At 39.6% G+C, this 26,437-nt stretch overlaps 1 protein-coding gene across 4 annotated transcripts in view; it reads right to left on the reverse strand.

Annotated features, from left to right (window-relative positions):
* Nucleotides 1-7,473: 7,473 nt before the first annotated feature.
* Nucleotides 7,474-26,437, reverse strand: part of PCLO (piccolo presynaptic cytomatrix protein) — a 369,907-nt gene continuing 350,943 nt past the window's right edge. For 3 of the 4 annotated variants that reach the window (XM_075857363.1, XM_075857362.1, XM_075857361.1), the window contains 3 exons: nt 19,559-19,693; nt 12,456-12,601; nt 7,474-10,707 (listed from right to left, as the gene is read on the reverse strand). In XM_075857363.1, coding sequence (XP_075713478.1) covers nt 10,567-10,707; nt 12,456-12,601; nt 19,559-19,693 — 422 coding nt within the window. In that variant the 3' untranslated portion in view covers nt 7,474-10,566. The remainder of the gene's footprint in view (nt 10,708-12,455; nt 12,602-19,558; nt 19,694-26,437) is intronic. The other variant, XM_075857364.1, reaches the window with a different exon arrangement.

Genomic DNA, 26,437 nt, shown 5'->3' on the forward strand with positions numbered 1-26,437 from the left:
AGGAGCGCTATTTGGCTTTTGGAGCTCAAATTTAGCAGATATGGTTTTCGGGTGTCATGTCGCATTTGCAAAGAACCGGAGAGACCAAAACAGTGGAAACACCCTAAAAGTTACCCTATTTTGGAAACAACACCACTTAAGGAATCTATCTAGGGGTTAGTGAGCATTTAGACCCTACAGGTCTTTTGCAGAATTTATTAGAATTAGGCAGTGAAAATGAATATCAACATTATTTCCACTAAAATGTTGAATTTCTTAATTTTCAAAAGGAATAAAGGAGAAAAAGTACCCCAACATTTGTAAAGCAATTTCTCCCGAGTACGGTTATGCCCCACATGTGGTCATAAATGATTTTATAAAAAATTAATGAACCATTTCCGGACTGATCCATTTTTTGCCTTTTCTTTTTCGTTTTTCCCTCCCCGCTTTCCAAGAGCCGTAACTTTTTTTTATTTTTCTGTCAGAACGGTGTGAGGTCATATTTCTTGCGGGAGGAGTTGTAGTATCTATTGACATCATTTAAAGTACAATTTAATGTACTTGCCAATTGAAAATAAAATTATTTGCAGGCTGAAATTTGAAAAAAATGCCATTCCACGATTGTTTTTTGGGTTTAGTTTTTACGGCTGTTACCATACAGTAAATAGGACAACTTAATTTTTTTATATACTATTATGGTGATACCAAATTTATATAGTTTTTTTTATATAGATATATTGTACTACTTTTTACAAAGTAAAAACGATTTGTTAAAAAAATAAATAATTTGGTTTCACTATATTCCGAGAGGCATTACGTTTCTTATTTTTTGGTCGATTGAGAGGTGTCAGGGCTTATTTTTTGCGAGTCGAGCTGTAGTTTTTATTGGTACTATGTTTTGGTTCAAACAACTTTTTGAGCACTCTTTATAATTTTTTTTTTCGAGAGCTAACGTGACCAAACAACAGCGATTTTGGTGTTTTAAGTTCTTTATTTTTTTACGGTGTTCAGCAGTTAAATAATGGTATATTGTAATAGTTCAGACTTTTCCAGATGCAGCGATACCAATTTTGTGATTTTTTTTATTTTTCACATTACTTTACAGAAAAAATGGGAAAAGTTTTTTTTGGGGCTTTAAATATTTATAAAAAATGTTTCACTAAGGCTGGATTCACACGAACGTCGCGTTTTTGCGGACGCAAAAACGCGGCGTTTTGCGAGCGCAAAAACCACTTGACAGCTCCGTGTGTCATCCGTGTATGATGCGCGGCTGCGTGATTTTCGCGCAGCCGCCATCATAGAGATGATTCTAGCCGACGTCAGTCACTGTCCAGGGTGCTGAAAGAGTTAACTGATCGGCAGTAACTCTTTCAGCACCCTCGACAGTGAATTCCGATCACCATATCTAGCAACCTGTTAAAAAAAAAAAAGAAGAGGTTCGTACTTACCGAGAACTTCCCGGCCGTTGCCTTGGTGACGCGTCCTTGGTGACGTGCCCTTGGTGACGCGCCTCTCTTGACATCTGGCCCCACCTCCCTGGATGACGCGGCAGTCCATGTGACCGCTGCAGCCTGTGCTTGGCCTGTTATTGGCTGCAGCTGTCACTTGGACTGAATTGTCATCCCGGGAGGTCAGACTGGAGGAAGAAGCCGGGAGTTATTGGTAAGTTAGAACTTTTTATTTTTTAACACGTTCATGTATATTGTGATCGGAAGTCACTGTCCAGGGTGCTGAAACAGTTTAACTCTTTCAGCACCCTGGACAGTGACTATCTCCTGACATCGCGTACCGGTTGTCCGGGTTCGCTCTTCTCAAAGACACTCCGTTTGGATGTTTGTAAACAGAAAAGCACGTGGTGCTTTTCTGTTTACATTCATCCTTTTGACAGCTCTTGCGCGAATCACGCAGTTCGCATGGAAGTGCTTCCGTGCGGCATGCGTGGTTTTCACGCACCCATTGACTTCAATGGGTGCGTGATGCGTGCAAAACGCCCAAAGAACGGACATGTCATGACTTTTTTTCAGCAGACTCACGCTGAGCAAAAATCACGGACATGTCTGCACGGCCCCATAGACACATATAGGTCCGTGCAACGCGCGTGCAAATCACGCGCGTTGCACGGACCTTTTTCACGTTCGTCTGAATAAAGCCTAATAATAACTTTATTAACTTTTTTTTAACCACATTTTATTAGTCCCCCTAGGGGACTTGAACCAGCGATCATTAGATCGCTCGTACAATACACTGCAATACTAATGTATTGCAGTATATTGTCATTTTTACAGGCTCCTGTAACAGCGCGATAGCTGTTCCTGTCTTTTAGTCCCAGGTGTCAGCTGTAATACATAGCTGATCCCCGCAATGTATAGCGTGGGCTCAGCGGGTGAGCCTGCTCCATACATGACCCCCTGCACCACATCATGCTGTTAAGTCGTGGTGCTCAAAGGGGTTAATGTGCAGCAGATGGTGCAAAAGTGAAAATTAAAATTTTCCACTGATATGCCATTTTAGTGCACAATATCTTGTGCCTAGACAAATACCTCATAAAATGTTAATCGGGTTCTGCCGGGTATGGCGATGCCACATCTGTTGACGTAAACTTCTGTTTGGGCACGCTGTAGGGGTCAGAAGAAAGGAGCACCATTTGGCTTTTGGAGCGCAGATTTTGCTTGGTCGTTGTTCTGTTTGGAGTTTTACTGGTATTACAGCTTATAATGTGGGGGCATATGTAATCTGCGCGGAGAACATCAGGGCATAATAAGAGGGTATAATAATGGGGTAAATAAATAATAATTCATAGATATGTGGCCAGTGTCGCACTGATAAATGGTGCTCAATCTTATCCGCTTTTGGAACACTCTGCACATTTTGTCTCGCCATATTCTGAAACCATAACTTTTTTTATTTTTTTCTCCACCGGAGCTGTGTGAGGGCTTATTTATTGCGGGAAAATCTGCAGTTTTCATTGGTACCATTTTGGGGTACATGCGATTTTTTTGATCACTTTATATTCCGTTTTTTGGCAAGCAAGGTGACCAAAAACCATCAATTCTGACAATGGTTTCTTTTAATTTTTTTTACAGCGTTCACCCTGGGCTATAATCTACAATTTTACTTTATTCTGCGGGTTTATACGATTATGACGATACCATATGAATATAGGTCTTTTTATGTTTTGCAGCTTTTGCACAATAAAATCACTTTTTTATAGAAAAAAAACTTTTTTGTTTCACCATATTCTGAGAGCCATAACTTTTTTATTTTTCAATCAAAAAAGCTATGTAAGGACTTGTTTTTTGCAGGACGGGTGGTAGTTTTTATTGGTACTATTTTGGGGTATATGCGGCTTTTTGGTTACTTTTTATTCTATATTTTGGGAGGGGTGGTAACCAAAAAATAGTGATTCTAGCATTGTTTTTTACTTACTTTTTTTCAGTGTTCACTGTGCGGAAAAATTATATTATAATTTTATAGGTGGGGTCGTTACGAACGCAGTGATACCAAATATGTGTACTTTTTTTTTGCGTGTTAATTTTTTTCTATAATCAAAGACTTATTATAGGAAAAAAGCATGTTTTGTTTTTGTAACTTATAACTTTTATTTAACATTTTTATAAAACCATTTTATTCCCTTTTTTGTCCTTTTTTTCGTCTCACTATGGGACTTGGAGACTTGCAGCTCTGATCGCTACGTAGTGTAATGTATTCGAACGGTCATTGTCACGTGCCTCGGGCTGGTCCTCATAGACTTCCGTACATGGCAGTCATCGGCAGCCCCCGTGATTTCACGTGGGGTCTGTCAATCTGCTCTAAACCCCATAAATGCGTAGATCGCAATAGACCGCCGCATCTAAGGGGTCAGTTGCCGACATCAGCGGCGATGGGCCGCTGATTGGCAACAGAGAGAGCAGGGAAGACACCCTGTTGTAGTGGCGGTGTAGCGCCGCATGGCGGTTAACTGTTAAAGAGCGAATGTAACTGCATGCCCAGGCGTGAAGATACTGCTGTAACAGTTACAGTGGAAAAACATGGCGTAAAAGAAGCAAGTAAAAAAAACTTCAAAGTCCCCGAAGGTCCTTTCTGACCTTTGAGCGACAGACCATAAAAATAAAAAATAAAAGTAAAATAAACTACAAAAAAATGAATAATAAATACACGCGTACTATATTAAAATTTACGGTAGACAAGGACGATCACAAGTAAAAGGGCTATTTTAGGCTAAAACTATGTTATTACCAGAAAAAAATAGCTAAAATGTAAAAAAGCTTATTTTTTTACTATTATTTTCAAACTTTAAGCCTAAAAATTCTAAAATAGCAGAAAGGGTGTGTATAAAAACGATTAAAAAAAAAGAAACCTGCATATTCTATGGAAAAAAAACATTGCAAAAATCACGTCGCTAGCTCAACAAATAAAAAAGTTATAGCCGTTTAACTAACGCGTGCTAAAATTGGCTAAACTGTGTCTAGTCCTGAAGGCTCAAAATAGCCCAGTCCTGAACTGGTTAAACATTCCTTGAAGACTAAGACACATACAACAGGACTCTAGGGGAAATGTACCTTCCCTCAATGACTTGTCACGTTCTCACAATATATATATATATAATTTGATCAAAATGTGCGCTAAGAATCTCACTATTGTAAGTAGATTCAGCAGAAATGCATATTTATTTATTTATAGTGTTTAGGTGGCATTATTGTTCGCAGATTGCTGTAGCCATTTTTGGATATTGTATTGTTTGCAGTTTTAGGCTGGGTTCACACGACCTATTTTCAGACGTAATGGAGGCGTTTTACGCCTCGAATTACGTCTGAAAAAACGGCTTCAATACGTCGGCAAACATCTGCCCATTACTTTCAATGGGCTTTACAATGTACTGTGCCGACGACCTGTCATTTTATGCGTTGGTGTCAAAACACGGCACGTAAAATCACAGCCTAGTCAAAAGAAGGGCAGGACACTTCGTGGGAAGTTTTTGGACCAGTTTTCGCATAGACTCCAATGAAAACAGCTCCAAAAACGGCCGTAAAAAACGCTGTGAAAACGCAGCGAAAAACGCAGCGAAAAATGCGAGTTGCTCAAAAAACGTCTGAAAATCAGGGGCTGTTTTCCCTTGAAAACAGCTCCGTATTTTCAGACGTTTTTGACTCTACGTGTGAACATACCCTTAGGCTTCCTTGCACCAGTATACATGATTTGTTTCATTTTGTTGGACTGTGTTGATCAAATTTTGTTGTCTCTTATGTATTGCATATATGTGGGGTTGACTGCCTTCATTGTTGATCTTGCACTCCTTCCATTGTGCCGTGGGTGAAATTAATTAGTTTAATGCTGGTTCCTACCATCCCTAGGTGTATGTAGGCTTGGTCCCAGTTCTGGGGGTACGAGCAGCGTAGGGACCCACCTTATAGAGCGCGCCTTGTCGTGGCAGGTGGGCTCACACAATTTGATCAAAATGTGCGCTAAGAACCTCCTTATTGTAAGCAAATAAATACATATGCATTTCTGCTAAATCTATAGTGTTTAGGTGGCATTAGTGTTTGCAGAGTGCTGTCGCCATTTTTGGATATTATATACATACATACTATATGGACAAAATTGGGACAAACATCTTAATCATTAAATTCAGGTGTTTCATTCAGTCCCATTGCCACAGACAGATGTATAAAATCCAGCACCTAGCCATGTATTCTGCCTTTTAAAACATTTGTGAAAGAACGGGTCATTCTAAAGAGATCATTGAATTCCAGCGTGGTACTGTAATAGGATGCCACCGTCGCAACAAGTCAGTTTGTTAAATTTCTTCCTACATAGATATTCCCCGAATAACTGTGAGTGGTATTATAGCAAAGTGGAAGCCTTTAGAAGCACAGCAACTCACCACAAAGTAACAGACCACATAAAGTAACAGAGCGGGGTCGTCAAGTGCTGAGAAGCATAATGCATAAAAGTCCCAACGGTCTGCTGACTCAATAACTGATGGGTTCCAAACCTCATCTGGCATTCTCATCAGCACAAAAACTGTGCACCAGGAGTTTCATGGCATGGGTTTCCATGCCCGAGCAGCTGCATGTAAGCCTTATATCCCCAGTCATAATGTCAAGCGTCGAATAAAGCACGCCACCATTGACTCTGTAGCAGTGGAAATGTTTTTTTGTGCAGTGACGAATCACCCTTCACAAATCTGGCAGTCTGACGGATAAATCTGGGCTGGACAAATGTCCAGGAGAACGTTACCTGCTTGATCTGCATTGTGCCAACTGTAAAGTTTGGTGGAGGGAAAATGCTATAGGGTTGGCCTAGACCCTTAGTTCCAGTGATCGGAAATCTTAATGCTTCAGCATACCAAGACATTTTGGACAATTGTGCCATATGCTTCAAACTTTGTGGGAGCAGTTTGGGTTAGGCCATTTGTGGGAGCAGTTTGGGTTAGGCCCTTTCCTGTTGATGCATGACTGTGAGTTTAGTGTGGAGAAACTTCACTGGCTCGCATAGAGCCCTTCCTCAACCCCATCTAAGACGTTTGGAAGGATCTAGAACATAAATTGTGAGCCGGGCCCTCTCATCCAACAACAGTGTCTGACCTCACAAATGCTCTTTTGGATGAATGGGCAAAATTCCCACAGACACACTATAACATTTTATAGAAAGCCTTCCCAGAAGAGTGGAAGCTGTTTTAGCTGCAAAGAGGGGATCAACTCCATATTAATGTCTATGAATTTAGGATGGGAAATCATAAAAGCTCCTGTGGGTGTAATGTGTATGTGTCCCAATGCTGTTGTCCATATAGTGTGTGTATGTATGTATGTATGTATGTATTTATGTATGTATGTATGTATGAATGTATGTGTGTGTATATATGTATGTATGTATAGACAAATCAAGGGTAGGAGCAGCACTGTGATTCCTTGCCTGTTAAGGCTGGTGCTCAGCTTTCGAACAGGGAGTGACCTCTCCCTGCACAAACATATATCCAAAAAAGAGAGATAGAAGCAGCACTCAAAAAAACTCTGGTTTATTCATCCAGCATCCACTGCAACGTTTCACCTTCTCTATGAAGGCTTTTTCAAGTCAGGTGTGTTAAAGCATACACGTGTATATATAGGGGCAAAGCCCAGACAATCAGTGTTACAAATCAGTACATAATTAATAAAAAATATAAAAATACATAAATATTATAAATATAAAGTGACAAGTGAAACATGTTGCCCTGACGTTATTTGATTTGACGTTCAGTTTATCCAATCTATGCGCTCCCTGCGGGCATGCGCAGTATGGTTTGTTTAACGCCGGTTTGGATGACTATGGACGATTACGTGCGTTACATATGAGTCTCATGATTACCTTTTTTCCTTTCATATATGTAGTTCTTGTGAGCACATTGATTTTCTTAGCTTTTACAGATTGTCACCTGTTTTGTACCAGTTTTACAAAGCAACTGCCAATTTTAATCTGACTTAAATAAACTTGTATGTATTAAATGGACAGAGAAAGGGATGTTATAAATATTTATTAATTTGACTGGATTACAACTTTTTGTACATCACAATTTGCATAACTTCTCAAGGTACATCCTGTGTACAACCACAAAAAACTATGACATGGATTTTTACATAAAATGAAAACATTAACAGATTTACAGGCATAATTCTATACAGCTCATGTTTAAGTTTTTTACGACTTTTTTTTTCTTAAACAAAATATTCTTAAAGGGATTTAAAACCAAAAAATAAAATAATAAAAAATACAGAAACAAAATGAGAGCAGACCTCCATTAAAGCATGCAACGTTCAATATGAAAACATTTAGTGTAGGACAATACAGAATTTACGCAATTCCATTATAGTTTTTTTTGTTTTTTTTTACACTTTTCTTTATATCTTTTATATATCAGGCTCTCTGTACAGATTCTCAATGGATGACGACAAACACATCGTTCAGCCACCGCTGGTTTATCATCTGACCACATCACAGAACACTTCTAGAGTTACAATTGAACAAAATGCTCACATTTACATGCTGAATGCCTAAGGGAATTAGAACCCTTTATTTATTTTCATCTACAAAAATGTATAATTATTTACACAATAACAAAATAAAGAAACTTGCTTCTTACGACCTTTGTTTCAGAATTCATTAGACTAGCAGAGCATTGAACGGTAATTCTAATATATAGCTAAAGAAAGAATATTTACTTTATATGGCCAGTTTTGCTTCATATTTTTATTATATCAGGGTGTTTTTCCTGCAATGTGAAGAGCAAAATAAAATCTGTTTCACTCTTTTCAAATTGAAAAAATTGTATTTATAACACCTGAAATTATGCAACTTAAACATATTTGAAATGATAACAAAACATCAGGCACTAGTAATGTCTGCAATATTAAGACTTGGAAGAGTTTGGTTGTCAGGGTAAAGTGACATGCAACTTATACAGTATGTTATCTTGTTAATCTTGTTGGCTACTTAAAATATTCTTTTATATGTTATAGTTATGTGTGCTTTACAAAGGCTCTGTTTCAAGTATTGCCAACAGTTTAGAATTTTAATAAAAGAATACCGTTTCTTCAACCTGCAGACATGGAATAGTAACGCGTATCAACTCACGCTCTATAGTTACAACTTATCGTTTCCAGACTTGTGAACCTAAAGTAATAAGAACAATATAAATCTCATTCACATGTAAACACACACACTGTGCTTTTTACTTAAACTTTTCAATTTCTATGGATTCAAATAAATTGACAAATTAGCTTAGCTTGCATATAAATAAACATATATTGTAATGATTTTATCTTAGTTCTCTATACCTAAAATGTAATAATAATGAATGATTAGTATTAAACATATATTTGGATCTATGTAGATACTTCTAGGAGAAGCAAAAAGCCATAAACACTATAAATGTGTTCAAATATATGTGCAACAAAAATACTGATACTTGTTTCTTACATCGTTTTTTTTTCCAGTTTTTGTTTTGCAAGTTTTTTTCTATTATTTTCACTTACAGAAAAAGCATTGAGACATCAATGTTGCATAGAATACTTCCATAATGACTCAAGAATTTGGTATAACACATTGTTGGCACACATTGGAAGCATATAGTGCACTGCTGATAAGTCAAGGATGCACCAAAAAAGTTGTCACTCACTCTATACGACAGATGAAGAATGCATCTGTAAGATTTCATTTGTTCAAGAGGTACTAATTTTAAGGACACCTGCACTAGGGAAAACAGATTTATGACTCTACTTGCAGCTTCTATATACAACTTATGACCCAGAATTTTTTTTATATTGTATGGTTGTTTGGAGCAATAATGCAGTTCTATCTATGGAATGTATTGTGAGAATAAAGGCAAACCAATGTTAGCCCTGCTAATTTAGTGCTGATTACAGGTTTGCTAGTAAGAATCTGTGTTTGTGCTATCATTCTGACTTGACATTTCTATAGCAACCATTCGCATGCTTTGCAGTCTTTAACAGTAAGTCGCAGCATAAGAGAATTACAGTTTACCGAAAAAATGCATACTTTTCATCCATTTATCTTATGTTAGAACCTGGATTAGAAAATAAAAATGCAGAAAACTATCACGAAATTTCACCCATTGTGATTTTAATTGACATTAAATTTGCTTGATTTTGCTAGAAACCACTGCACCGTATGTTAGTTCAGATGTATGAACACTAGTGATTGTAGCATTTATCAGCGACAATGCATTTTCAGCATACCCATAATCTTAGTCATTCACCTGAGTTTCTAAGAGAAGATGCAGACGTCATCTCAATCATTGCTCTTCAAATGCCTCTCCTAATTCTAGGTTGGTCTAAAAGACAACCCTATACCCTGGCTTTATATCTTTTGTAAAACACCAAGGTTACTGTCTGTATTATAGACACTAATGTTTTAACTCTTCCACGTACCTAAAATAACAGTTTTTGAATTAGCAACAAATGCAAACGAACTAGAAATTGCAAGATTTGTCATAACTGATGCACTTCCTCATCAATGATAAACTCATGTCATCAGCATTTCTGCTATTACAATAACAGAAGAAAAGATAGGCACTGCACGTTTACTGTACTGATACTGTACACGTGGCATAGTGAGAACATTACCTGCAACTGATAGGAATGAAATATATTGTTTAAACTTGCAAATATTTCATATCCGATAAACATACTAAACTGTTATTTATAGTAGCTATAGATGAAAAACATCTAAGGTGCAAATTAGATAGAACTCTTACTAGGTGTGATACTAAAACTTTTTCTTGCTATGATATATTGTGTCTGATATTGTCTTAGTATAGTGTGCTTTTAATCTGCTCCATGAAATAAAACATCAAGAAAAGACACTTCTAGACTCTAAAGTGTTATGATTAACATTCTTCTAGACACTACAGGCCATGTTCTGTTTAGCCACTGGAATGCATTCTAGCAGGCTCCTTGTTCTCCAATCTACTGAAAGACACGTCAACAAAACCTTCTCAGTGTAGTCGTAAACTTATTCAAACGTTGCTTCCTGGGCGGTCTTCAATTCCGTATAAACTCAATCCTGACATTGTGCCCCCATAAAGACTGTTGATCAATGTGTCTGAGTAGAGCTGGCTAAAAGTTTGTGCCAATTTACTATCCGTTTTCTAAGATCCACTTTGTCCAACCAGATGTAAGCTTCACCAATTAGAGTTTTCTTCATAAACTTTCCTCCATTTGAGGCGAGTAGAATCTGTGGCAAATACAATACAATATGTATTAACATTTTCAATATATAGTATAATACAGTATAATACAGTATAATTACCAAGATAAAATTAATGAACAAAAGTAGAACCTGCCCGTATACTGCTTTTACCCTGAAAATAACCCTCCAGCATTCCCAGGGGGAATATCCGGTGAATTTATTCCAATTTGTCTATCCGTACATGCATTTATCCCCATGAAGGGTTCAGTATTATCTGAATGTTGTCATGTCCTGTCTACCAATATGATGGCTATATTTTGATGTGTATCTAGTATCAAGCTATTGCCCCAGCATTGGCAGGCTCATTATATGACATTGTGCCCCCATAAAGACTCCTCAGTATTTTCATGGTTTTAATCACTATTTATTTGTTGTTTGTTATTTGCCACTATTATTGTAAGAGACATTAGTAAAATTAATATTTTAGAACAAGTTACTTATGCTGTTTTGAGGGTGTTATAATCCTCTTGTAACAGCAGATCTTTGGGTACAGTCTGGTAGTACTTATCTTATTACCATACCATACTCTAAGTACTAAAAACAGCCCTTCGTTTCTCAATCTACACTTCTCCTCTTGGCAATCTTTCTTCTCTAATCTCTGCTTTTGTGCCTAGCCTTGCACTCTGCTAAGAACCGACTGTTGTCTTCATGAGTGATAACCAACACTCCCTACCATATCCAAGTCTTCTCCAGTGCTGTTTTTCTTCTTTGGAATGCTTTTCCCTGTTCCATGAAATTATCCACCACTGTATAAAGCTTTTATAAGCTAAAATCCCAGCTCTTTAAGGAAGCCTATCACAATACCTTTTGCTAATAAACTATGCCACTCGTTCTCCTCCTTATTTCCTATAGCTGCCTTTACTTCCCTTTTGCCTTACAATATCCAAACCCATAGCAATTTTGTTCACTAAGAACCACATAAGGTTGCTGATCCACTCAATAGAGTCTGCACTTATACATACTACTTAAATCTTGTGTTGAGATTGGATGGCTCAGTAGTGCAATAAATACTTCCTATTGTTTTGATTATATCAGCTCCATTTCTTGGAGATTGTAAGCTTGCGAGCAGGGCCCTTTCTCCTTATCTTTTATCGTTACATTGTGCCTGATTGTAATTGCTATCTCCGGCAGCCCCATCGAAAGTGAATGAAGTGGCCGAGGATGTGCAGTACCAAGCATTACGGCTCCATTCATATGGGGCGCACAAGGACAGTCTGTGGATAGGTGATAAATATTGATTATGGGAAAACCCCTTTAATGTCTTTAAAGTCTGCTTTAGGGTATGCACACACAGAGCTTTGGCAGGCAGAAAAAATCTGCCTCCGTTTTCCTTCAGGAATTTTGAGGCAGATTTTAAACTGCCTGTGCTTTTTTTCGGTGGTTTTCACTGCGTTTTCCGCCTGCGGATATTGAAGCTAATGCGAGAACTGCGGGCAAAAAAACGCAGGAAAAAAATGTTCCGAAACAAGCTCTGCAGGTTTTTTCTGTCTCCCATTGATTCCAATGGGAGGCCAGAGGTGGAAGCCGCGGCAGGAAAGGACATGCTGCTTTTTTTCCCCCATGAGCGGCCAAAACCCGCCCGGGAAAAAAACATCTCCGCCTCCTATTAAAACCAAAGGGGGGCGATTTCGTAATTTTTTTTTGTGCTGATTTCGTTGCAATTTCCGCATCAAAATTGGACCCTTAACAGGGCCTTACAGTTCTTATAGAATACACAATAAATAAACCCTTACTTGCAAAGAATGTCCAGCAGGACTCATGCTAAATCGAAATGTCTCATTGAATGAAGGTTCCCGATCATGCCTACAAACCCTAGTCTTCTTCTTTATTATTCGTTTCTGTGTTGCTATATTAATGACGTAGAGCTTCACATAAAGATCTGTAAAAAAAATCATATCATCTATCGTTACAAGAATTCAGTTTTAGAATTGTAGTACATTAAAATAATCACTTTTTTTTTTTCCTAGAATGCCTAAATATTCTGACATCTACAGCTTAGGATCTGCATGTCTACACAAGTCTTAAATCCTGGTAAAGTCAGAGGTGGCATGGCACAGTTGGATATCGGGTAACCTCATGCCGCCGTGGCAAGTATGTGAATGAGTTTATTAGTCTGAACAAGTTTAGAGACCTACAATTTTATTTGGAAATCGGATATGTAAAAAAAAAATTGATAAATAAAAAGGGGCATTTGAGATTTACCGTATAGGAAGTGGGTGCATAAGTTATAAAATGCTGGTAGCAAGTTTGCAACATCTTAACCAGGAGAGGATTACTGTAGTTCAACACAACATGTATAGTTTGATAGCCCATAGCAGCAGCTACAAACTTTAACCCCTTCCCGTCATTTGTCGTAAGTGTACGTCATGGAAAGCCAGTGCTTCCCGCAAATTGTCGTATACTTACGACAAATGGATAGCACCGGCTCAGAAGCTGAGTCGGTGCCACCATCCCGAGATGTCAGCTGTATCTTACAGCTGACACCCTGCTGTAATGGCGAGGACCGAAGTTAGCTTTGATCCCCGCCATTAACCCCTTAAATGCAGCGGTCAAGGGCGATCACTGCATTTAAGGTGTTGGCAGCTCATTGGCACCCCAGCAAGGAAATTGTCGGCGTGCCAGTGGCTGCAATGACTTCTTAATACTGGTCTCAGGGTCTGCCTAGTATGGAAACCTGGAGGTTGGGCCTAAAAGGCTTCCATAGCCGTCGGCAAGATGGCGCCGGCTCAGGAGATGGAGAGCCGATGTCAGGAGAGCCGGCATCATCAGGGGTGGATGTCAGCTGTATGGTACAGCTGACATTCACCTGTAACGGCAGGAACTGGTGCTAGCTCCGAAAGCGATCGCTGCATCTTAGTGGTTGGCTGCTATGGCAACAAGAGGCCTAACAATGGCCTCCTGCTCAGCCATTACGGAAGCTGATTAGGCCCCGTTCGAAGGCAAAGCCTAATCGACTTGCTGTCAGTGAATGACTGACAGATCTAATACATTGCACTACATAGGTAGTGCAATGTATTAGAAAAAAAAAATCTGACAGTTGGACCTTCAAGTCCCCTAGTGGGACTAAAAAAAAAGTGTAAAAAAAGTGAAAACAAAAAGTTGTAAAAAATATAATAAAATGAAACACAATCACCCTTTTTCCCTTATTAAGTCCTTTATTATTGAAAATAAAATAAAATAAACCATACATATTTGGTATCGCCGCAACCATAACAGCCTAAACTATAAAAACACTGTGTTATTTATTCCACACGGTGAACGGCATAAAAAAAAACCTTAAAAAACAATGCCAGAATTTCTGTTTGCCTACAAAAATTGAAATAAAAAGTGATCAAAGAGTCGCATGTATGCAAAAATGGTACCTATAAAAACTATAGCTCGTCTCGCAAAAAACAAGCCCTCATACAGCTCCATCGACAAAAAAAATTAAAAATTAAATTAAAAATTAAAAAGTTATGGTTCTCACAACATGGTGACAGAAAAAATACAATATTTTTACAAAAGTAATCTTGTACAAAACGTTGTAAAACATAAAAAAGTGCTATAAATTAGGTATCGCCGGAATCGTACTGACCCGCAGAATAAATTTAACATGTAATTTATAGCACATGGTGAACGCTGTATAAAAAAAATTATGCCAGAATTGCTGTTTTTTGGTCATCTTGCCTCCCAAAAAATAGGATAAAAAGTGATCAAAAAGTTGCATGTTCCCCAAAATGGTACCAAATATATCCTATAGATGAGGTCAATTAGCACAACATAATTATGAGAAGATACAAAATATATTTTATTGTTAAACATATACAGGACAAAACTAATTTAAAAATGAAGCATAGAATGCAACATTGTGGTGTCTAGCAGGGCAGGAAACATATGGATATACATACAGTATGTAAGTCTGAAATTCCATAGAATGGCAGTAAATGCATGCAGTAAGAATGGTGGGCAAATGTGCCCATGCATGAAATTAGAACTGACTCAAGAGAGATTATGCCTCAATACAACGTTATATAAATCCTCAACAGGAGGGTAATGATGTAAACAAAGAGACAGAGCCAGACCTATATGCTTAATTGGTGTAAATGAAATGACTTACCCATAGTGTTATTCCTGCGCCGTAGAGACACCAACCCGATGCGCGTTTCGGTGAAATGCCTTCGTCCGGGGGTGGTGTCTCTCCAGCGGAAGCTACTATTTACAGAGACGTCATCCAATCATGTGAGGGGAACAGAAGGATGTGTAATAACTACAGCTCATGCCGTAAAAAAACATTCCTCATACCACTACGTCTATGAAAAAATTAAATTAGTTAAGGAAATAATAAGTCGGGAAGAAAAAGATGCAGTTGTGCAGGCCTAAGGGGAACATTTCTCCTGTTTGAAGCGGCAAGTTTTCAAGGCCCTAAAATTAGGGAACCAGGAAGGGGAGGGCCCAAACATATCTGCTGGAAGCGAGGGTGCCCGTATTATACAAGGACAACACTTTTCCAACAAAATTCCCCAAACTGCAAAGGTGCAGAGTGTGGACCAAAAGGGGACAAGAAAGGACACCATTTATCAGTTCGACACTGGCCTGTGCATAAAGGATTGCTTCACAGCGTAACACACAGCTATTGATTATTTTATTGTTTTTGTTACCCCATTATTATACCCCCTGACTATGCCCCTGATGTACTCTGCCCGGCTTCCATATGCCCCCACATTATAAACTAAAATACCAGTAATAACAAAACTACTACCGAGAAAAACCCATGCTCCAAAAGCCAAATGGCGCTGCCTCCATACTGAGCCCTACAGTGTGCCCAAACAGCTGTTTACTTCCACATACAGTGAAGGAAATAAGTATTTGATCCCTTGCTGATTTTGTAAGTTTGCCCACTGTCAAAGTCATGAACAGTCTAGAATTTTTAGGCTAGGTTAATTTTACCAGTGAGAGATAGATTATATAAAAAACAAAAAAGAAAATCACATAGTCAAAATTATATATATTTATTTGCATTGTGCACAGAGAAATAAGTATTTGATCCCCTACGAATTATTAAGCATTCAGCCTCCTCCAGACCAGTTACACGCACCAAATCAACTTGGTGCCTGCATTAAAGACAGCTGTCTTAAATGGTCAACTGTATAAAAGACTCCTGTCCACAGACTCAATTAATCATTCTGACTCTAACCTCTACAACATGGGCAAGACCAAAGAGCTTTCTAAGGATGTCAGGGACAAGATCATAGACCTGCACAAGGCTGGAATGGGCTACAAAACCATAAGTAAGACACCCCCTGCTCAAGAAGACACATGTACAGGCCCGTCTGAAGTTTGCAAATGAACATCTGGATGATTCTGAGAGTGATTGGGAGAAGGTGCTGTGGTCAGATGAGACTAAAATTGAGCTCTTTGGCATTAACTCAACTCGCCGTGTTTGGAGGAAGAGAAATGCTGCCTATGACCCAAAGAACACCGTCCCCACTGTCAAGCATGGAGGTGGAAACATTATGTTTTGGGGGTGTTTCTCTGCTAAGGGCACAGGACTAGTTCACCGCATCAATGGGAGAATGGATGGAGCCATGTACCATCAAATCCTGAGTGACAACCTCCTTCCCTCCACCAGGACATGGTTCGTGGCTGGGTCTTCCAGCACGACAATGACTCAAAACATACAGCCACGGCAACAAAGGAGTGGCTCAAAAAGAAGCACATTAAGGTCATGGAGTGGCCTAGCCAGTCTCCAGACCTTAATCCCATCGAAAATTTATGGAGGGAGCTGAAGATCCGAGTTGCCAAGCGACAGCCTCGAAATCTTAATGATTTACAGATGATCTGCAAAGAAGAGTGGGCCAAAATTCCATCTAACATGTGTGCAAACCTCATCATCAACTACAAAAAACGTCTGACTGCTGTGCTTGCCAACAAGGGTTTTGCCACCAAGTATTAAGTCTTGTTTGCCAAAGGAATCAAATACTTATTTCTCTGTGCACAATGCAAATAAATATATATAATTTTGACAATGTGATTTTCTGTTTTTTTTTTAAATATAATCTATTTCTCACTGGTAAAATTAACCTAGCCTAAAAATTCCAGACTGTTAAAACTTACAAAATCAGCAAGGGATCAAATACTTATTACCTTCACTGTATATGGCATCGCCATACCCAGGTGTCTCCATTGGCACAACATATTTGCCACTGAAACGGCATATCTAGGGAAAAATTGCAATTTTTACTTTGCACCATCCGCAGCACATTCATTTATGGAAAAGACCTCTGCAACTGTGAACCAATACTTTGTAAATCGCCAAATTAGACCTCAATTTTGAATGGTAATCTTTCACTCCTGAGCCTGGTCGAATGTCCAGGCAAAAGATTAGGGCCACATGTATGGTGTTTCTAAAACCGGGAAACACAGCATAATAATTAGAGAGCTGTCTTGTTATGGTGGCACAAGCTGGGCACCACACATTGGCATATCTATGGAAAAATTCCCATTCTCACTCTGCAACATTGAGGGCACACTAATTTCTGGAAAACACCTGCAGGGTTAACATGCTCACTACACCCCTAGGTGAATACCTTGAGGGGTGTTGTTTCCAAAACGGGGTCACTTCTGAGAGATTTCCACTGTTTTGCTCCCAAATGGGGTTTTGCAAATGCGACATAGTGCCCAGAAACCAATTCTGCAAAATCTGAACTTCAAAAGCCAAATGGCGCTCCTTCCATTCTGAGCCCTACTGTGTGCCCAAACAGTAGTTTATGACCACATATTGGGTATTGCCGTACTCAGGAGAAATTGCTTTACAAATGTTGGGGTGCTTTTTCTCCTTTATTTGTTGAGAAAATTAAAAATATTTAGCTAAAACTACGTCTTATTGAAGAAAAAGGATTTTGTTTCATTTTCACTGCCGAATTCTAATAATATCTATGAAACACGTGTGGGGTCAAAATGCTCACTACACCCCTAAATGAATTCCTTGTGCGGTGTAGTTTCCAAAATGGGGTCTTTTTTGGGGTGTTTCTTTTGTTTTGTCATCAAATGCCTAAAATATAATCTATTAAAAAAAAAAGGCCCCAAACTCCTCTAGGTGCTCCTTTGCTTCTGAGGCCGTGGCTTCAGTAAATTAGCATACTAGGGCCATATGTGGGATATTTCTAAAAACTGCAGAATCTGGGCAATAAATATTCAGTTGTGTTTCTCTGGCAAAACCTTCTGTGTTACAGAAAACAATGGATTAAATATGAACTTCTGCAAAAAAACTAAAATTGGTAAATTTCACCTCCACTTTGCTTTAATTCTTGTGGAATGCCTAAAGGGTTAAGAAACTTTCTAAATTCTGTTTTGAATACTCTGAGGGGTGCCGTTTTTAAAATTGAGTGACTTATGGGGGTTTGCATTGTATAAACCCCTCAAAGCCACTTCACAACTGAACTGGTCCCTGAAAAAATAGCCTTTTGACATTTTCTTGAAGTACAGTAAAAAAAATAGTGTAGTACCGTGTTAGCCAGAGACAAGATGCAATGTTAAATACTTTTGTGTCAAAAATGACAAAAGTATAGTAGGTATGATACCTTAATTGGCTAACCATAAAAGTTCTATATGCAAGCTTTCAGAGCACAGAGGCCCCTTCTTCAGGCAAGTTTACAAATGAATTACTTAGAAAAAAGCACAACATTTAAGATGTTACACAAAGACAATTAGTACATGAGGTGAATTTTCTTGAAAATGTGATAAATTTCTGCTAAAGTTCTAAGCCTTATAACGTCCTAGAAAAATAAAAGGATGTTCAAAAAAACAATACAAATATAAAGTAGACATATGGGAAATGTTAGTAATTCCACACAAAATAGTTGCTAACTATTTTTTTTTACAAGCAGATACATTTAAATTGAGAAAAATGCAAATTTTTGCAATTTTTTGCTACATTTTTGTGTTTTTCCACGATTAAATACTGACTGTATCGAGTAAATTTTACCATTAACTTAAAGTACATTGTGAAAACAATCTCAGAATCGCTTGGATAGGTGAAAGCATTCCAAGGTTATTACCACATAAAGTGACACATGTAAGATTTGAAAAATAAGGCTCTGTCAGGAAGGTCAAAAGTGGCCACAGCGGGAAGGAATTAAGGGTGTGTAATTTTTGTTCATTTATATTTTCTGTGTGGACAAACAGAAAGGGGAAAACAAATGTAAGGCTATGTCCAGTGCCTCTGATCTCTAGTAATTTATTTTTATGTTTCTAATTTTCATAATAAATAATAAAAACGGTCATCTGTGTAACCTGCCAATAGAGATGAGTGAAGCAATTTTTCACAAATCAAATTCGGTCTGAATTTCCCAAGTTTCGGGTTCGCGGCACACAAATCGCGTTACAGATTAGAAAAAGGATCAAGTAACCTCGGGCAGGCTTCCCCATAATGCCTTGCAAGCAGGCAATCATGAGGGGTAATGGTAGAGGACATTATTAATGCTGGCTTTTAAAGGAGTTAGTTGCTTTATAAATGTTTCATTAAACAGTGAATAAATGGGATATATGGAACTTACTAATATACTGTTTTTACAAGTTCTCCCCTGTTTTATTTAATCTTGAAGGCCCTATACACTTTGACACTGTCCAATCGGTGCTAAACATGTCAGACTGTGTAGGGAAACACCTAATTGACATGGTAAATGGTAACACTTAGTTGTCAATTTATTCATACATTTCCAAGAAGAATAATAGAGGAACGGCACAACACAGAGTTCTTAGAAAAGATGCTCCAGAATTTTCATTTGATAATGAATGCAAACAGACATGTTATAAGAGATGGCATGTCCTTTTTAAACTTAATGTTTCTTTATTATACCTGGTAGATGATCTGGAGATTTAAATTTATATGTAATATTCCTACATTGTAGAATCTCCACGATGAGCTGCTCCCCATCTGTCTTCATCTCTTTTTTCAGGGCAATTTTGATTTCACCCATGACCTGGGTTTTACCTGGAAAAGAATACAACAGTGTAAGAACATGCGAATGTTATAGTACTTTTAATGTCCTGTTCACACATGTTTATCAGCTGCGCTACTGAAGTGTAGCACTGTAGCCTGTAATTTTCTCAAAAACTCTCCAATATGAGATACAAATAAGTTTCACTCAAATCCTTGAAAGAAAGCAAATGATTTGTTTATAGCCTATCTTGATGAGAAGTAGCACAATAAATATGAAATATTGCTTTGAGCTGCAACTTGAAAAAATAAATCAAGCTGTTCAATTTCTCAACAAGCTTGAATGAATTAATGTTTCCATGGTGAGACATTTTCTATTTACTGCTACTATAAACAATAAACTACATGAGTAATATTGTTCCCCATGCAGTGATAAAAGAAAAAAAATACTCTGCAATGCATTAGAAGTTTTTTAAATATACAATATAATAACAAATATGCTGTATTATTTATATATGAGAAGAAATACAATGTGAAGTACGTTTCAAGTCATGTTTTATATTGATTCTTATTTTTGTTCTGCATTATGAATGTGTCCAAAATTACAATACATTCTGCTTTTAGATAAGCTTATCCGGTATAGTATCTGCAGTTATTAAAGGTCCTTTTACATGAGCCGATGATCGGGCAAACGAGCGCACTTTCGATCACAATCATGTGTTGCACATCTTGTAGCACATTTTCCTGTGTAAACATAGAGGTGCTGCCAACAATAACTAAACTGTATGTACCCGAACGATTGCACTAATAATCATTTGAGTTAATACAGCACCAATTATTACTCCATATAAATGGAGCTGAACGAGCACCGATCAACTTCCTATATAGCAAGTTTGATCGGCACTCCTTCACAGGCAGATAATCTGCCAGTGTAAAAGAACCCAAACACAGCAAGAGACATTGCAATAAGTGACTGTAGGCAGGGCCGGTCTTAGGATAAATGGTACCCTGTGCAAAATTTTCTTTTGGCGTCCCACCCCAATTATAAAAAAAATGCCCCATAAAAAAGTATAATGCCCCGCACAGTATAATGCCCTTTTTAGTGCCCCCGCACAGTATAATGCCCTTTATAGTTCCCCACACAGTATAATGCCCCTATGACTGCCCCATACAGTATAATGCCCCAAAGCTGCCCCCACACAGTATAATGCCCACTTTAGTGCCCCCCATGCAGTATAATGCCCCTATAGCTGCACCATACAGTATAATGCCCCATAGCTGCTTCCGCACAGAATAATGCCCCCATAGCTGCCCCCACACAGTATAATGCCCACTTTAGTTCCCCCCACATAGTATAATGCCTCCTTTATTGTCACCACACAGTATAATGCCCCTTATTTCCCCTCTCCACAGCGTAGTGTCCCCTTTAGTGAGCCCCACACAGTATAATGCCTCATAGCTGCGCCCGACGGTATAATGCCACTTTTAGTGCCCCCTCACAATATAATGCCTCGTTTAGTGCCTCCACACAGTATATTGCTCCGTTTAGTGCCCACCACACAATATAATGCCCCCTTTAGTTTCCCCATACAGTATAAGGCCTGGGGAGCAAGCGATGGTTAGTTTTCACTCACCAGATAGCTTCTGGGCGTTCCTTCCCTGCTTCGGCCCTGTCACTGCACTGAGTCTGACACACATTGCATTGTAATGTCACGTGACACATCACGTGTCCGTTTCAGTGCAGCACCAGAGCAGACAAGAAGGGCCGGAAGGCAGCTCCAGAGTTGCTGGGCCTGGGCGCTTCAGAAATGCAAGGGGAGGGGAGAAGCGCAGCACCCTCTTCCTCTTGCTGGAGTGATGCGCCCTGTGCAACCGTACAGGTCGCACACAACCGAAAGGCCCGCCCTGACTGTAGGCCATTAATGTATCGAGCTCATGGTTAACAACCTACCATAAATTCCCAGACAACTTTGTTCACAAGTATAGAGTAAGCGGCTAAAACAGAATTTTACTTAACCTACTAAGGACCATGTGCTCCAAATGTACGGCGCGTGGTCATGGGCATTAAACCTGTACATCATAAATGTACAGCATGGGATTAGAGCCCCTGCAATACAGCAGGAGCAGGTCAGGTGACTGTCTGTGAGAGAAGACTGAACCAATGAATTACTGCTTCTGTCTTCTCTATTACACCATACACAACGCTCAATAAGTGCCGTGTAGTGAAGAGAGGTAGCCTCTATTGGACCTGCCAATCACTTCATGGCCTGGGGCCCACAACATGGCAGAGCTGCTGGGTGGTATGAGACTAATGTCACCACAGGGGACTGTTTCCCCCTGTAATTGTGGCTTCTATGGATGCCTCAGTTACAGTGGAAAACGGAATATATATAGCTAGGTTCTCCAGCACCCGGTGCAAACATTCAGTTTGGCGCCCCCTCGAACCTCCTTCCCCACATCTCCTTCCCCCTCACCAGGTTTGCTTTCTCTACCAATCAATGAGATGTATTTTTTTTTTTAAATCTTTTTTTACATGTAACTCGAGCATAAAACCATTTGTACATTGTACCGGCACTTTGTTTCTTCTTGCCTTTTAGATTAGTTGCATTTTTTGCGCATGCACGGACATGATGCGCGTTCTGCGCATGCGTTGCATGAATTAGATTCTGTGTGCTCTAGGGACGCACTTCCGGTTTCGGTTCCATCATGCGCAGTCATTGCTGCAGGACACCGGTCTATACACACATTTCCAGATATGACGATGTAAGTTCTGAATATATTCACTTATATATTTGATTAATTTGAATATCTGACTGGCCTCTGCCCTCCCCTTATTAATATATTTAACATATATTGGTATATTTTTAGTATATTTCTTAATTTTGGACCTATGTCTCACTATACACTAATTTGATATAGATCTACATAATGTGTGTAAGTATTTGTGTTTTCTATTCAAAGCTAAGGAGTTGATTCGTCCTGTTTTGGGTAACATGCATATGGCCTGATTTGCAGTTTGTGAGGTGTGCTGTGTTTTTTCCCTCTATGGTATCTCTCTATATATATGTAGTACTTAAAATCTACGCCATAGAGTATTTATAGCGCAGGTTTTAGCTTGCTGCCCGAGCGATCAGGCAGCTGAGTGTCGGGTGCCCGGCAGTCAGTGGCTGCCGGGGACCCTGGAAGAAGATAGAAGCAGCTTTCGCTGCTTCTATCTGCTCTGATCACTTGTACACAACGCTCAATGAGCACTGTGTACAGAATAGAGGCAGTGGCAGTGCCACTGCCTCTATTGGTCTTGGTGATCAAGTGACTGTTCTAACTAGACCCAGCACAGCGCTATTAGCGACAATTCACTATAAGACGACTGATTTCCCCTGCAACTGGGGCTGCTGTACAGCACCAGTTACAGTGGAAAGATAAAGCGTAAAAGATGAAAAAATAAAAAAAAACGCCCCCCCCCCCCCCAAAGGTCTTTTCTGACCTTTGAGGGACAGACCATAATAATAGAAAAATAAAAGTAAAATAAGGTGCAAAAAACCCTAATAATAATTACACATAAAATACCCTCCCAAAAAATTATCCCCCCACCGCCAATCATTGTCGTAATTCTAGGCCAGACCCAATTACCCTGAAATAGACTGGTAATATATCAAAATTTATGGTAGAAAATCACAAGTAAATGGTCTATTTTAGGGTAAATCGAAATTATTACCAGAAAAAATAGCTGAAAAGTAAAAAGGCATATTTATTTACTATTATTTTCAAACTTTAAGCCTAGAAATTCTAAAATAGCAAAAAAAGTGTATAAAAGTGATAAAAAAAAAAAAAAAAAGAAACCTGCAATGTCTATGAAAAAAAAGTAATAGCAGTTAAATGCATGCTAAAAGTGGCTAAAGAGTGTCTGGTCCTGAAGGCTCAAAATAGCCAGATCCTGGGGCGGAGCCTGACCGCGGAGAGTGATGGCAGCTTAGTTTCTCGGCTCCTCACACACATGATCTGGGATCACTGAAATAGCAAGGCACAAACCCGAGAATGGTGAAGATCGGTAAACCTGATACCAGAGATCACTCAGGGACACCAAAAATCCACAAAGGTCAGGCAGACCTAGACAAATTCTTAAAAATGAAGCCGTCCCAGAAAACCAAGATGGCGCCGCCCGCGAATATAGAACCCAGAAGGAAGATGACTCGGATGAAGATAGCGATCGTGAGTCCGTGGCTGCCTCCACATCTTCGCGCCAGGAGAAAGCTCCGATCTCCCGAGCATACTTAAAGAAAACTATAGTACAAGCTCTAACGCCAATGATGAAGGAGCTTGCAGACATCAAGGCGGACGTCCGCCATATTGGAAACCGCGTGGAGCACCTGGAGTCTGTGGTCACTGACTCGGTTAACTACTGTGACTCACTGGGCCACAAAGTGCAGCAACAAGAGACCCAGCTAAATAAAGTAATGACACTACTGGAGGATCAGGAAAATAGGAGCAGGAGGAAGAACGTAAGATTTAAAGGCATACCTGAATCCGTGACATCAGAGGCATTGCAAGCGGTGGCCAGGAAAATATTTGCCGATTTGCTGGGACAGGAACGCGCTTCTGTAATTGTCATCGAGCGGATCCACAGGGCACTACACCCGGCACCGAGGGCGTCTGAACCCCCAAGAGATGTGGTGTGTGGCTTACTCAGCTTCGTAGACACCTCGGCTATTCTACAGGCAAACAGAGCACGTGCAGATATCGTGTTAGATGGCACGAAAATTCAGCTCTTTCAGGATATCGCAGCCTCCACACTGGCAAAACGCAGAATGATGCGGCCTCTCCTTCTAAAATTGCAAGACATGCGGCTCACATACAACTGGATGTATCCCTTTGGCCTGGCCATACTGAAAAATGGTAAACGCATCATCATTCACACTACTGAGGATTTACAAGATACCTGGGAAAAGTTGGGAATCGATCCGATGGACATACCTTCCTGGATGCCGGCTCATACGGACTTACATCTGCCGAGCCTACCACAGCTCACACCATGGGCGACGTCGGGAAAAGCGAGATCTCCCAGGTCCAAGAAAGGTCAAGCAAGAAGGGAAGATGGAGATCTTACCTAAATATGGACTTCCACCATTGACCCCACATGGGGTTCGTATGATATATTTGCCTTCGGTATACTATGCACGGGAACAGTGAGTATGTTATGGCAGGTTTGCTGAGTTCCCGTCATGTGTCATACTGATGTTGATTGCTATTATATAAGAGTGCCTTAAATTAATGAGAATACGTATATTGCCATAGTGATCCGAGATCAAGTATCGGCTCAGGGTTGATGCTTCTCTGTACCCCACACTCTAGGATGAGATGCAGCGCCTCTAATGTAATGCATGGTTTGTGTTTCATTATGATATTGGGTGCTGTACCTTCTTTGAGCTATGTATATCAGGATGCCCCAGGGACTAAGGGTCGTGAGCTCCCCCAGGGGGGACCGATCCTTGATCTCTGGCTGCATTAATTTTCATTGTTCATTCAATGTTTACCCCTTTTGTATGTCTCCTATGTTACCTCTACCCCTCACCCTGAACCCTACAAGATAGATGTGATATTGCTACAGCTCACTAGGATACAAGGATACTATGACATCTCATGGCGTTAACTAACATACTCACCTACAATGTTAAGGGTTTTAACTCTCCTAATAAAAGGAGCCAGGTCTTGATGCTGCTCAAACAGGAGAAAGCTGCTATAGTGTTCCTTCAGGAAACGCATTTTAAAGAGGGAAAGATACCTAGATTACCAACCCGTTATTTCAATAAGTGGTTCCACTCTGGATCATCTAGCTCAGCAGCGAGAGGAGTGTCTATTGCGTTTCACAAAGATCTCCCTTTTGGTCTGGTGGCACAACATAGTACTGCTGATGGCAGAGCACTATTCTTGAAGGGACATATTGGAAACTCCATCTACACATTCGCAAATTTATATGCCCCAAATAAATCGCAGGCAGGTTGGTTTGATAAGATCTTAGACGCACTAACTGTTTTTGCGGAGGGACCTATAATTTTGGGGGGGGATTTCAATGTCACGCTGAACCCTCTTCAAGATTCCTCCACGAACAGATCCGCCTTAACCTTCGCTGCTCTGGGGAAAGTTAAACGGAAATTACAGGGCCTACAACTGACAGATGCATGGAGGGTTACGGTACACATCCCTCGACTCGAGATTTTACATTTTATTCCAAAGCGCATAGGTCGCATCAGAGATTGGATTATCTCTTTATTCATGAGAGTTTGCTTCCAGCCCTAAAGTCAGCTCAGATAGGTCCAATGACTGTCTCGGACCATTCCCCTGTCAGCATTACTTTGCCTTTGGTGGGGTTGCCCATCAGAGAGTGGTCATGGCGACTTAATGAAACTCTCTTGGATGGAGAATCACACTTAAACTATCTAACTGAACAGCTGAAATTTTATTTTGACACTAACGCCTCTTCTGAAGTAACGGCAACGTGCACGTGGGAAGCACATAAGGTTTATATGAGGGGTTTGTTGATCTCCCTAGGGTCTAGGGTCAAAAAAGAAAAATCTAAACAAATTAATTCCCTACTGGCCCGAATTGCTGCACTAGAAAAAGTCCATAAAAAATCAGCGGCACAGGATGCTCAGGCTGAACTTGGCACCCTGAGAGTGCAACTAAAAGATTTATTGAATTTGAAAATGGCCAAAAATCTGATGTACTATAGGCAGAAGTTATATGCACATGGGGATAAGGGAGGTAGACTCATGACGGCCCTTATTAAAAAACAAAAAGAAA

This window comes from Rhinoderma darwinii, chromosome 3, assembly GCF_050947455.1.
Source record: "Rhinoderma darwinii isolate aRhiDar2 chromosome 3, aRhiDar2.hap1, whole genome shotgun sequence".
Lineage (NCBI taxonomy): Eukaryota > Metazoa > Chordata > Amphibia > Anura > Rhinodermatidae > Rhinoderma > Rhinoderma darwinii.